The following is a 13,939-nucleotide window of genomic DNA, read 5'->3' as shown; positions in this document are numbered from 1 at the left end:
AAGTTGGACTTTCTGGTTCCTCCTGGAGAATAAATGTTCTTGGATAAAGTTTTCTGGACGTCCTGTAGAATCGGCGATTGAAGGTGAAGTCCCAAACGGACAGAGTTAAATGTTAACAGTCCTACAGCCGTTCATGAGGCAGTGGAACTCTGGATCCTGCAGCCTGTTTCTGCTTCACAGCAGCTGAAAATGGATTCTTTTCATTTTTAAGTCCAGATTCCCCAGAAATCCTCCAGCAGCTGCTGTTTGAAAGCACATTATCAGTCCTAATTGCTGTAATTATTACTTTTAGAATGAAAATGTACCATGGACTCCTTTTGAATTCTTCAAAACAGCAAATCAGGAGATGAATCGTGATTAAACATTTTGATCATTAGAAGACGTTTATCCAGACATGTCGGCTGTTAATATCCGGCCACTTTCTTGTTGATTTGGTGTTTTTTGGAAACTTCAGCCTCAGTGAGTCTCCTGGAACGTCTGCTGTTCGTCGTGTTGTCGTCTGTTCGTAAGCAGACCGGAGGGCCGGAGGGTTTCTCCATCCCAGATCGTCTTTCAAGGTCAGAGAAGGTCGTGCACCCCCCGCCCCCCCCAAGCTCAGATGTTCCTCAGGGTCTCGTCCCGGCTGTATCCTTCCCAGAGGCCCAGAGCCGTCCAGAACCGTCGTGATCACATGTCTGCTCACGGCTTCCTGCGTCTGGGTCAAGGATCTTTACTCGCATGTCTCGGCAGCAGGAAGAAACCGTGTTCAGGAGGTTTTCTGCATCCAGTCAACAGGTTTTTACCAGAACAATCACGACTGAAAAAGACCCAATCTCAACATAAAGCCAATTTTAATGAAACTTTCTTGCTTGAGATGCAGTAAAATTTCCAAAAACGTCTCCGAGCTATGATGCTAATGCTAGTTAGCTAGCTTTCTTGGCAGCATCAGTGATATCTCGGCTCTCGATGTTCAGTTCTCTCCGCTACTCTTAATTAATGTGTTCAAAAATCTGTTTTTCTCTGAAATTTTCACCGTTTAATTTGTGGTTTTGCGACCCAGACCGGAGCCTGTCGTGGGCTGCTCTTGGCCCTCGCACCTCATGTTGGACAGCCCTGCTGTAAACAGATCTGCTCCGTTCGTCCCTGTATGGACAGATTGGAGTGAAAACCCAGAAAGCCCTGGTCCTGAAGAGGAAAAACATGGCGGTTCCACTCGTCGTCCTCCATTGGCGGATTCCTCCCGCGTCGCCAGTGGCGTCAGACTCGCTCATCCGGCCGCCGCAGAGCAGCGTGACCTGCTGTCACTCGCTGAAATGAGATTTCCCTCCATCGAGGCCGGTCCATGGCTTTGAACCACGCTGCGTTCTGAACTGTTTCCGCCACTGAACCGGCGTCCATTTACTGCAGCGGTTTATATTCTGACCGCTGAGACACTCTGAATGCTCCGAACCGGACGGCTTTACCCTCGTTCATCCCAAATCCCACCGGCGGAACTGTAATTACAGTCCAAATCATCCGATTATCCAGTTTCCGAGGCTACCTGAATGCATCGTGAGTGAAGTCTGCAGCACGTCTCAATCAGCTGGAGAAAACGGGGGAACTTCACGCTTCGTCTTTGAAAATTCTCAGAAAATCCACCATTTGCTCCAGTTAGATTCTGTGAAAAACTGAAAATTCTGTGTTTCTTCTCGCTTTGGGAAAACCTTGAATGATTGACACACAGCCTGGAGCCACGCTGCAGAAATTCTTTGAACGGTGCGTGGAATTTCTGCTCAGCACCAGAGAACGGGCTCTGCCTGCTCTCGGTTCCGACACAGCCCGTTACTGGGCAAACTCAGTTTTTTAGTTAAATCCGGTCCTCACCAATTGTTTTTCATTCTTTTCAGGACTCGTGTGCACTTAAAAATTTTAAAAAATTACTCATATTTTCTTCATCGTTTCGTTTCTCTCTGTTGAATGACTTGACGTTTTGTGATTGTGCTGTTCTGCTCAGACATGGTTGAGTTTAAACCTGTAAAGATGCAGGACTTGATAATGGAGTGAAAATGAGAACACAAAATGAAAATGTGACAGAGACTCATTAATATGCAACATTGCCACTTAACATTGTTTTTCTGTTACTGCATAGTCTGCAAAAAGCAGAACGGGGTCTAAAAATGCTTTTCAGTGACCGTACTGTTAAAAAGAAAAACAAAACCGCTGCAGAAATCAAATATCTAGAGAAACGATCAGCTTTAGTGCAGGTTAATATACTCTTATGAGTACTGTGGTCAATGTTCTCTCCAGTCAGGTGGTTTTCCTCGGGTACAGCCACATTCTGCCTGGTTGAAAACCATAAGGAGTCGCAGGGTGACCTTCAGTCTTTAACCAGCAGAAACATCAGTCAGACCATCTTCTCTCACACTTCTGTTGATTGAAAAATGCAAGACGTGCTCCATCTATCAGGAGTTTCATATTATGTTTAAAAGAAAGAGCTGTATCGACATATTTAGCTAATGCTGGTTTCATCTGCTGCGTCGCAGATTAATATTCTGCTCAATCTGTCAGTAAGTTGCAGAATATTGATCTTTCCGAGACAGTCCCACGGGCCGGGCTTCTGCGTTCTCACCTTCTGTTTTTCACTCTTTCTCTGGACTCCTCTGACGGTACTCCGCCGCCGCTCCTCCTAATTGATCCGAACTCGCGCCAGTCGGCTAATGGATTCCATCCATTCATTACTGAAACATGTCGCTGCTGAACAATTGAATCAGGAGCAGCTGTTATTGGATTACACGCTCCGATCCGTCTCATTACAGGTCATCAGCAGCCACAGGTTTCTAGTGACTGATCAGATTTCTGGAGTTCATCAGATCGTTCAGTCAGAGACGCTCCATGCTGCTGGAACTTTGCTCTGTTTTCTTTATTTAAACCCGGCGTGCTGCAGGAACATCGCTCATGTCACGACGGTCTCTGAGGTCGAGTGACGTGAACGGAAGATGAGTCATTCTGATTTAGGACGGGTTTGAAGGATTTGGACGTTTAAAACTCGCTGCCGTTAACGGGCAGAACACTTCAGTTTCAATCAACTCGTCAGCCTCCATTTGCATCACAGATCCTGTCTGCTTTAAATGGATCGGCCCTTTATTTAGTTCTTTTTTTCTAAAAGCAATCTGTGAAGACGCTTTGCCTTCGGAAACAATCCGGGAGGCTGCATCAAAGTGCCGCAGTCATTAGTGTGATTGTTTCAGGATGAATGATGGAGGATTACGTGACGAGAGGACGGCGTCAAAACGAGACGCTTTAAATCAGGCCGCCGGTACAGGACGGGATCAGGCTGGCACGGATCCAGGCTGATGAGTGTTTGTGTCAGTCTGGGCTCATTCTGCACTCAAAACTCCTCATTTATCTCATCATTTGTGCCAATCAGCTGTTAGCCAGCGTCTGAAACCATCTGCAACCAACTGCATGTTTGACTTAAATGTTACGTTTGTAGGTATTGTCCTCACCACTGAAGTCCTCTGAGTTTTAATTGAAGAAGATATTGATTCTATTAAGGCTTTGCAATGTAAACAAGAGGGGGTGGGGAGGGGGCTGCTTCTCGGGGTGCAGTGATGAGGGAACGAGGGGTCTGATGAGGAATGGGTGGTCTGACGGGGAGACGAGGTGGTACGGTGAGGGAACGAGGGAAAAGACGTTTAAGTGATTTAGTCTGATGATCCTCGAGTGGATCCTCTTCAGTCTGAACGTTTTCTGGGCTTTTCATTGACTCTATATGAATTTCAGGGGCCTGGATTAGACGAGGTTCCTGTGGTTCTCAGTGAGGAGTCCACAGCTTTACTCCCGTGTTATTAGCATCACTAAAGGATTTTTTTTTTCCCCCTGGCTGCAGATTGTACCAGAGGAACCAGGGGCTTGTTCTTTCCACGGCTTTCTTTCTCTCTGCTGCTGCTGTGTGATTGTCGGACTGGTGCATTAGTGCAGCTGCAATTATCACTGAAATTGCTCCGATTTTCCAAAGTCCAGATGAGCGCTGACCAGGTAAAAAGCAGTGAAAGCAGCCAGGAAGGCTTCTCATCGTGCTGCTTTCTGTCTGCCTGCAGGTACATGGCTCCAGAGGTCCTAGACGACTCCATAAACATGAAACACTTCGAGTCTTTCAAGCGAGCGGACATCTACGCCATGGGCCTGGTCTTCTGGGAGATCGCCAGCCGCTGCTCCATGGGAGGTGAGCACTGACGCTAAAGCTAGCTGAGAGACGACGGAGGAGGAAGGATGAAGTGAAGAACGGCATGTCTTCCTGTCAGGCATCCATGAGGACTACCAGCTGCCCTACTACGACCTGGTCCAGTCCGACCCGTCGGTGGAGGAGATGAGGAAGGTGGTGTGTGAGCAGAAGCTCCGGCCCAACATTCCCAACCGCTGGCAGAGCTGTGAGGTAGGACTGACGGGGGGACCGGGGGGTCTGAATGAGGGACGAGGGGGTCCAACGGAGGGGACAGGAGGGTCGTAACGAGGGACGAGGGGGTCTGATGAAGGGACTGTTGAGCCTGAAGCAGGAATGAGGGGGTCTCTCTGGAGGTCTCTCGGTAAAGACATATTTCATTCAGATATTTGGCACCTTGGAGAACCGAGCACCTTCTGTGGAAGTCCTCTGGTTTAGTACCCGACCCCTCAGTCTTGAGTCCTCATCCCGGGTCCCTCTGGACACGTCTCGGTTCAGGAGCAGGGCCGGTCGATCGGCCCACCCCCCCTCCTCCCAGGGCGGGACTGCTCAGGATCGAGGCTTCGAATGGATCATAAACAAAATCAAGACTCTGCTGCTAATGAGCCAATAAGTCGGAACATTACTGGCAAAAATCCTTTCAAACTGTGAAAACTCCATCCGGCAGCGTAACGCCACTGCAGCTTTGTTCAGTTTGCTGATCAAAAACAGATGAAGTCGACGCTCCAGTCTTCGGTTTTCGCGCTGTCGGCTTCATTTCATTGGGAATGACTACATTACTCATGTTGCCGGTTGCTTCGGCGTCCTGTTCTCCACGTTGATCCGTTTGTCCAGCGTTTTGTTTGGCGGCGGTGATGGCTGACTGTGGAATCAGACGCTTTGCTTTGTTGTTGGAGCTTCAAACGGTGAGCGACGACTTCATCAGCTTTCATCTAGTGGGAAGCAGAGAGCGTTTCTTCCTCCGTGGTGACCGATGCTCTTGGTTCCGGCGGCAGACGGAGAGGCGGCGTTCGGGGTTCGCTTTCATTCTCCGCCTTTGTTTTTTGGCTGTGAACTTTGAAAGATTCTGTGTTCCGACATCACAGTGTAAATACCGCCGGAGTGAGACCACACTGTGTCTCTGCAGCGCTGTTCAGCCACAGACTCATGTTTCCTGCTCAGATTGCTGCCTCAGCTTTTCCTGCCCGTCGTAAATCAACACACACACACACACACACACACACACACACACACACACACACACACACACACACACACACACACACACACACACACACACACACGGATACGCTGGAAATAAAGCTGTTTGCAGCTCTTTACATGGTTTCCTGCAGCTTACTCGGGTCTCAATGCTGCTTTCTTCTAGAACTACTTGATCTCCACCGTCCTCTTAATGACAGACGGGGCTCTGATGTCCTTGTCTTCATGAAGACGGTCCTTCAGTCCTTCAGTCCTTCAGTCCTGTGGTCGTTTGTGAACTGAAGGACAGAAAACAACTTGTTTTCCTGCTCTGTGATTTTCCCAAAAAGCTCGTTTTAAGCATTAACCATCCATCCATCCAGTTCAACACTGGTCTACCCTGTTCAGCAAAGCATCATGGGATTGATTATAAACCTGCACATCAGTCTGACCGCTCTATAAACCCAGAATGAATGTGCAGCTTCTCTGAATGCTCATAAATCCTTCTGTATTTTACAGTGGTGATTAAAAAACCCCTCTGAGCTGGGTGAATACGGAGGACAGAGGTCTCCGGGGGACGGACTGGACCCAAATCACTGGACTTTTATGAGGAATTAATCAGTAGAAATCCAAATTATTACAAGGTCCACACACAGGAAAGACACAGTTAGTTTCCTGGCTTTAATTAATGAGTCTCAGAGGGACAAACACCCTCCTGCAACCTCACATTAACACACATTTAACAGTCAGCAGCACCCACTAGTGGCCACACAGGCTCACTGCCTGCCGCTGCTGTTCACTGAACGTCGTTCTCACTTGAAACGTCCAATTTTAAACGGGCTTCACTCTTCTGCTCTGCCGTCGAATGAAACTCTAAACTCTGAATCCAGCGTTTTGGACTGAGGCTTCATCGAAACATAACCTGGATTTCAAAATAAAAGCTCTTTAGAGAGAAACTTCAGCCATTAATAAGAGAATAAATGTGTTTCTGCATTGTAAATATTTCAGGTTTGATGAGAGGAGTTTTGATTTAAAATCCTTTCCTTAAATTTTCACAGCGTAATTCAAAGATTTCGTCTTTTCTCGGTCTCTCAGAGCGGGTGTGTTCGCTGTTTTGACCAGTGGGGGAGATTCTGAAGCTTGTCTGCTGTCTTGTGGGCGACTGGCCACTTCAGGAACCTGCGATCAGTTTTCCTCTGCTTCCATTAAATCAAGGAGCACAATGTTTCTGGACGTTCGGCTCCGCTGTTCGAAATCACTGTGATCAAACCGGCCTCAGCGGGGCTGCGACCGAGGGCCCTCCACGGGAAATCAAGTCAATCAGCCACTCACTCAGGGCTGCGTGTGCGTGTGTGTGTCTTTGTGTGTGTGTGTGTGTGTGTTCCCCGTCGGGCCCGTAAATCACGCCGTAGCAGGAAGCCTTAAAGCCGAGCTCTGCAGAAGCACACACAAGAAGTGTGTGAGGATGAAGAGTGTGTTGGCTGCAGGGAGTCACACACACCGTCTGGGAGTCTGGCTTGACTCAGCCGCAGCAGATGCTGCTTCCAGTCCCGCCCACACGGACATCAGGCCGGTTTCCATCGTCTGGTTCTGCGAGACGGGGGGAATGTCCCGGTGAGGTCGGCTCAGCGTTCATCTGTCTCTCTCTCTGCCGAGGGAATAATTTATTTTTGAAAGCGTACAAAAATCAAAGTTCTCTTTACCTGAACTAGTCCCTGATTCTGGATGCTCATGAAAAGTACCTGCAGGCGGTTCCAGTTGGATTATGGGAGTTTTCTCTGGGAACATTTCCTGGTTACTGGTCCAAAGACCCAGACTTCAGCAAGTCGACTGTTCCACATATTTTGACTGTTGATGTAAATAAAAAAAAACGTGATCGATGGGAGGGAGCGGGCGTTCGTCTGGACGGACCACCAAGTTGGAGTCGAGGCCTTTTCGAAGAGTTGTGTTTTTAGTGTGTCTGAGCGCCGCGGTCGTGTGAACGGACGCCCTCACTGGGTGTGTGTTGCAGGGTTCTGAACCGCCCCCCGCCCCCGCCCTCACTGGGTGTGTGTTGCAGTGTTCTGACCTGTCCCGTTCTCCCTCCCCAGGCCTTACGGGTGATGGCGAAGATCATGAGGGAGTGCTGGTATGCTAACGGCGCCGCCCGGCTCACCGCTCTGCGGATCAAGAAAACGCTGTCTCAGCTCAGCCAGCAAGAGGGAATCAAGATGTAGACACACACACAAACGCACACACATACACACACACACGCGCAAACACACACACACACACAAACCTCTGACTGGCATTCATATCATTAGCATTACTATCTTTCTCAGTTGTGCCTCGCCCTTTGGTTTGGAAGGGGAGTGAAGACTTTATCACTTTTTCTTTTTGCTTTTTTTTTTTGTTTCCATTTCAAACTGAGTCCACCCGATCCCCAGGATTCAAGTGTGCGTGTGTGTGTGTGTGTGTGTGTGTGTGTGTGTGTTGACACATGGGTGTGAGCACCTGATGCATCAGATGAAGGATTTGGAGGCTTTACCGAACGCCTCCACTCATTATCCTCCACCTTCCTGCTATTGCATTCATCACATTTCAAGTCACCGCTGCCACACACACACACACACACACACACACACACACACACACACACACACACACACACACACACACACACACACACACACACACTGGGGAGGGCTCTGAGCTGCCGGATCTCCTCACATCTCCATCATCAGCGTATTAGATCCCACAGCAGGGCTGCAAGCTGCCGACTCGCTCACACTCTCTGAGGAGTGTGTCATTCAAACACACACAGCTCTGGACCCTGAACGCACCACCGTTCCACATCCCCGCGCCGCAGCGAGGAACGAGGAACTTCACGTGGTTAACGGAGGGAAAGAAACGATCCTCACTGCCATGAACTGCTGGCTTGTTTTAGTGGTGTGAAGTTTTCCCTCATCGGATCCAATCGGAGTTTAAACTACCATAAAGTCTGTTTAATTTATTATCTTGACAAAACTTACAGGAACTGAGGATATAGAGGGAGAATTCGGTGTGATGTTTTGTGTTTCCTGCTGGTGTAAAAACAGTGAAAGCCTCATTTCAGCATCAGATTCTCCCTGTACGCTGATGATGGTCCGTTCTCAGTGTTCCTCCTCCTCCTGCAGTTCAGGCCCTCGGCTCCATCAGCAGGGTTTTCTCCTCCGTTCAGAGGTTTGCAGCCCTGCGTCAGGGATGTTTCCGTAGCTCCGCCCCCTTCATCAGCAGAACATTTCATCTCTGCTGCTCCTCACCTGCTACTATCTCCAGTTTTTAATTTATTGTCTTTTTATTAAACTGGACACGGTGACCTCATTCATGCTGCAGCATATGCAATATACAGTAGAAGAAGAAGAAGATGAGAAAAAAGAAAGTCTATTTTCGATACTCTGCTCTGCTAAAACCGCAAACGGCAACGGACGACTCCACCGACGATCAGCCGCCACCATCTGCCTTCAACCAGCCGGAGCCGGGGAGCGCCGGTGCTTCAAGACCTCGTCTCGCGTCGGCCGCTGCGCTGCTTTCAGTGTGTGTGTGTCGGCGCCACACAGCAGGCTCGTACTATGCACACGCACACACACACACGGCGTACAGCAGTAAGCCAGCCGACGCTCTGGTGCCATGATATCACCCGAACCCCCCCGGACCGCACCACAACACTTAGCCCCCCCCCCCCCCCCCCCCCCCCGCCTGGAACCCCATCCCTCCTCCAAACCTCCGTGAACTTCCTCGGCAGCATCTCATCACACCAGCTACTTGCCCTGAACCCACCCCCCCCCCCCCCCCCCCCCCAAAAAAAAAAAAAAAAAAGACTTTTTATCAACGACTTCAACTGAGATCTCTTTTTTTCTGTTATTTTTCTTCTTCTCTTTAGGATAATCAACCAACAAACCAACGAAAAAGCAGTGAGGTCTTCATTTAAATATAGCAAACAGATATTTACTAAGCCATAGGTTTTCCAGGTTACACCTTTCTTTATCTTTCTGTTTTCTTTTCGTCCGTTTTGTTTGGTTTGAGTCTTTTTCTACTAGAATGTACATTTGCAAAAAACCAGACAACAACATGATGCGTAACATTTCAGCTTAGCAAGCCTTAAGGGACCAACGCATAAGAGTCAGGATCTGCTCTTATTCTGTCAATATTTTTATTGTTGTTTTTCTTAATGGAAAAAAAAGATGAATATATATAATTGGTTACTATGATTAAAAAGTATTGTCATTATTCTATGTATAAATCTATCTATACATATATATCTTTATATATGTAGCATCTGATTTAACAGTTTGTTTCCAGTGTTTGTCCTGTTGGTAAAACTGCCTCACATCCAAACTTCGCTTTTCCATCAAACGTTAAAGAAAATTCTTTAAAAATTAAGTTCCTTAATGGAAGAAAGACTAAAATAATCTTTGACGGACTCTTTTTTGTTATGTTCTCCGGTTCTTGTTTCTGCTGATTTCTCATCCGTTGAGGTAACTGATTTTTTTTTTTTTTTTTTTTTTGACGTTTTTCCTCAACATTTGACATTTTCAGGCACATTCAGTCTTAATTTTTACAAACTGCTTCAAATTCTGTCGATCTGAAACCAACGTGAAGGATTTTAAAGCGACTCCGTCAAAGATTATTTTCCGTTCGCTCATCTTCTAAAGCCTGCGGCGTCTCTGCAATTGCAGCGTCGGAACCTTCAAATCGAGAGATTTTGCACCCTGGAGGGTCGACCGAGGTCCTCGCGTTCCGATCCAGACGCCGACGGGTGAAACTGAAGTGCACTTCTGTACCGCGGAGGAGTTTCCCTGTGGGGCAGTCCAGCCCGTCGGTCTCCTCTCTCCTTTGGTTTTGGTTTGGTTTGTTTCCTTGATGGACTCATGATGTATTGATGTGCTGCTACTTCGTCGTCCGCCCGGCTCTCGGAGTCCCGGCGCTGCCGTTGGATGTAAATACCGTCAGATCGCCCCAATCTGATCGTTCTCGTGCCATGTTTTGCTCCGACGCAAAAATCCACCTCGCCCTCACTGGGGAAGCGGTCCTTCCTCTCACCTCGCCTTTGGCCGAACGCCACCTTGTCGCCAGAGCGGCGAACTCCCCCCCCACTCAGTTGGAAATGCACTGAGGGACCTTTTGGTGAGTGTGGGAGAAGCAGCAGTCTGTTCAGAGAAAAGAGCTCATTGGTGTTTAGAAGCGCCGCTGTCGAAGCCCCCGTAGCAACCCAGGTCCTCAGATTGGGGTTTTTTTTTTTTTTTTGGAGCATCGTAAATCGGTGCTAATGCACTGCTTCCCAGGAAATTACTTCCAGTTACAGGAGCTCTCCAACAGTAATATCCTCTCTCTAACAGTCCGTTCTCAAAGGTTCTGACACGAGTTGATTAACCGTGATGAACTGCCCAAACTGAAAATGTCATTACCGCTCCTCGACCGAACAAACAGCAGCTCGGCTGGCACAGCGCTCGGATCCCCACTCAAGGTCTGCCGCCTCGTGTCTCTTCAGCTTTTTGACTCATCGGCGAACCATTTATCTCAATGGAAAGCCTTCGTATGTAAATATATGAAGGATCTGTACAGAGTTATTTAGCAGACAGGCCTTGATGAGGAAAGCACTCAAGACTAATACGAACCGACACATCGATTTAACATTTATCTGTGACTCGTGTGCCACAAAGGCGCCTGATAAGAATCAATTTGGACTAACGGGTCCTTTTAACGGTGAGAGGAAAAGATGGAACCGATCGGTTCAGTTTGAATCTGCCAAAGAACCTCTCACTGTTTTTAAAGCTCCATTTAAGAGCTTAACACACTCAACTAACAAGCTGAGAAGGTAATCATCACTAAATTAAATCTCTGAGGAGTTCAGATTAAAAGATTCTGCTTTGTTTTGGCATTGGGTAGAGCTTAATATTACCCAGGTTCCTTACGTAGCTGTGGACGGGAAGAGCTCCATCATGACCGGGAACCAGTGAAACCCTTGTAGTGATCCTAGCGCCACACCTGAGAAGACAGAAAAACCATCCTTGAGGTTCAGTGTCCTTTAAACAGCTTGTCGTCCACAGAGCCAAAAATCACCACAACACTATTTTTAACTTGACCTTGAGTGGAGATTACCAACAGAGCTGGCCGTGCCTGTGGAAAAAATTCAATAAAATGTAGTGAATTCAAATAAAAATGTCCCAGAAGCTTTAAAAACTCGACCAAACACTTTGCTTGAGACATATCCCTTTTTCTATTCCACCTCCCAGGTCCGTTGCTGCGGGGTTTTCACAGTTCCGCCCTCGTTCTTTAAAGAAAAATCAAGTTTTATTCTCAAAGTTTGGTGAATTGTAGACGAGACGTGGTGCAGCCGCCTGTCCTGAAATGTTTTTGTGAATGAAGTATTCGTCAGGAGTGACTTGTAAATATCTTGTGGAGTAAATGGAAGGAGAAAACTATCGTGATGTTTGGAGAAAGTGAATCGGATTTCGCTGCTATAATAAATATGAGACGAATTTAAAACAAAAAAAAAAAAAGAGAGAGGGGGTAACAGACTATGCTGAACTCAATGTTCAATATGTGCAAAAGTGGTCAAACAAGTCGGGCCAACCGGGGCCAAGGATTCATCTCTCTAAGCCATGTGGGGTCAGGGTGGCGGTGTTCTCAGAGTATCCCTTTAAGCGAGCCCTGCCGGGCCTCCGGGTGGGATCCACGTGTACAGTGTATGTATTCCATTAGCGACGTCATTCTCTGGGACATCAGCAACCGCAAAAGCTCAACTCAACAGCACCTCTGGTATGCCTCTACTCTACAACCTTCATTCTGTCTTAAAGTCACCAGCAGCCTTCTACTTTCTTTTTTTTTTTTCTTTCAAAACCCAAGATGACTTAAACTGTAAAAAGACACGTTTTGCACCCAGCTGTTTGGCTCCCGTGCTCTTTATACGAAGAAAACCTGTCCGTCGTCGACTCTTTCTTGCCTTTCTATCTTGTCATTCCATGTTCTCTGACTTAACATCTCCTCGCTACGAGGGCCACGCTTCACTGCAGCCGCTTTACCCACAAACCCCCGCTCCGGGTTCGCCTCCCCGCGTCCGCCGGGCCCGTCTTCAGTTCCCGGTGTCCGTCCGTCGCAGGGCCGGAGCTCGGTACGAAGGTGGAAAGCACCCGACGCTTTGAGGCGCTCGTGACGTTGAGACCACCTTGAGACATTTTCCTCGGAAACAAAGATTGAAGAAAATATTGGTGTATTTGGAAAAATTTATTGATCCGTTCCGCTTCCTGCTTTATCGATCAGGCAAGGACTTACCGAAGACTTCACCACGTCCAGGTGTCTCACCTGTCAGCTCTGAACCATCCACCTTCTGTAGCTACAGCTGTACAGCTTTGCGTCTTACACCTGCAATTTCTTTGATTTATTCAACAAAAAAATCAAATTCGATGAACCAAAATGAGCCAAAAACCAAAACGTTCACTCCAGATTGGCCCTGTAATCAATTTCTGGTCTTCCCCGATCAACGTTTGGCGTCTCATCTAAACGCTCGTCACCCTGCTGGGTACTTGAATCGACAATGCTTTAACAGCCAGAACAACAAACGTGACGCTCGACGGTGGAGTCTGACTGTCTCCAGAGAGAGACTGTCTCATGGTGTCTCCATTCGTCACTCCAGGCTTCTTCTTCTGTTCGCTGGAGGTCGTCCATCCTCCGCCTGTATCGGACCTGTGAATCGACCCTTAACAGGAGCGTAGAAGAAGAACCCGCCGTGCCTCTGCTCTCAGCGCCCCGCCTTGCCTTTCCTCTCCTGTAGCGTGAAGGAGAGGAAGGTAAGAAGCCATGGAAGGTTCGCCGGGGAATTCGGACTGGCGACCCGAACCCGGTGCCGTCTGGACCGGTCGTATATGCAGCAGTGCTCCACCTCCTACGGTACATCAGCATCTCGTTTCCCGTGGGTGCCGACGCAGGGTCAAAACAGGGAGCCAACCTGAACTATGCCAGCAGCGCCGACCCGTCGCCCGCCGCCGTGAATGTATCGGCCCTCTCGGAGTCCCGCGGCCAATCCCGGCACAGCCGGCGCACCTCAGCCCAAAGACCGCGGCGGCCAGTCGGCGAGCCGCGGGCGTCCCACACACGGGTCCGTCGTTTTCTTTTTTTTTTTATGCAACGTGTGGAGTCACTGGCGTCCGCCCGTCGGTCACGCCGGTCCAACGACCCGTCTGCGTCGGGGGCGGAGCACCGGGGGGTCGGGGCGGCGCTGCAGTGAGGCCCCCGTGGCGTCCAGGGTAGCAGAAAGCTTTATCACGTTTTATTTGGTGCCTAAGTTTGACAAGACTTTCTTTGACTTTTCACCTCGAACGACAGGACTGCATGTGATTGTGTCTGCATTACCTGCTTTATAGACGCCATCCAAAAGCTGAAGCATATAGTAATCGAGATACTAAAAAGGTCACTTAATCAAAAAGAAAAATACCTCCTTTGAAAGACCAATGTGTTTTACCTCACTGTATATATATATTCTTGATTTGTTTACTCCAATTTATCTTTCTCTTTTGTTTCTATGAAATGCTTAAAAAAAAACGTTGAAGACAACGATTTGTT

General features: G+C 48.2%; 1 protein-coding gene across 1 annotated transcript in view; it reads left to right on the top strand.

Moving 5' to 3' along the window:
- tgfbr1b (transforming growth factor, beta receptor 1 b) overlaps nucleotides 1–13,909 on the top strand; it is a 51,052-nt gene extending 37,143 nt beyond the window's left edge. The window contains exons 7-9 of the mRNA XM_030099747.1: nucleotides 4,059–4,183; nucleotides 4,263–4,393; nucleotides 7,450–13,909. Of these exons, the coding sequence (XP_029955607.1) occupies nucleotides 4,059–4,183; nucleotides 4,263–4,393; nucleotides 7,450–7,575 (382 nt within the window). The 3' untranslated portion in view covers nucleotides 7,576–13,909. The remainder of the gene's footprint in view (nucleotides 1–4,058; nucleotides 4,184–4,262; nucleotides 4,394–7,449) is intronic.
- Nucleotides 13,910–13,939: the final 30 nt, after the last annotated feature.

The sequence above is a fragment of the Salarias fasciatus genome, chromosome 9, assembly GCF_902148845.1.
Source record: "Salarias fasciatus chromosome 9, fSalaFa1.1, whole genome shotgun sequence".
Lineage (NCBI taxonomy): Eukaryota > Metazoa > Chordata > Actinopteri > Blenniiformes > Blenniidae > Salarias > Salarias fasciatus.
Note: the sequence above shows the minus strand (reverse complement) of the source record. Positions and strands in the feature narration are given on the sequence as shown.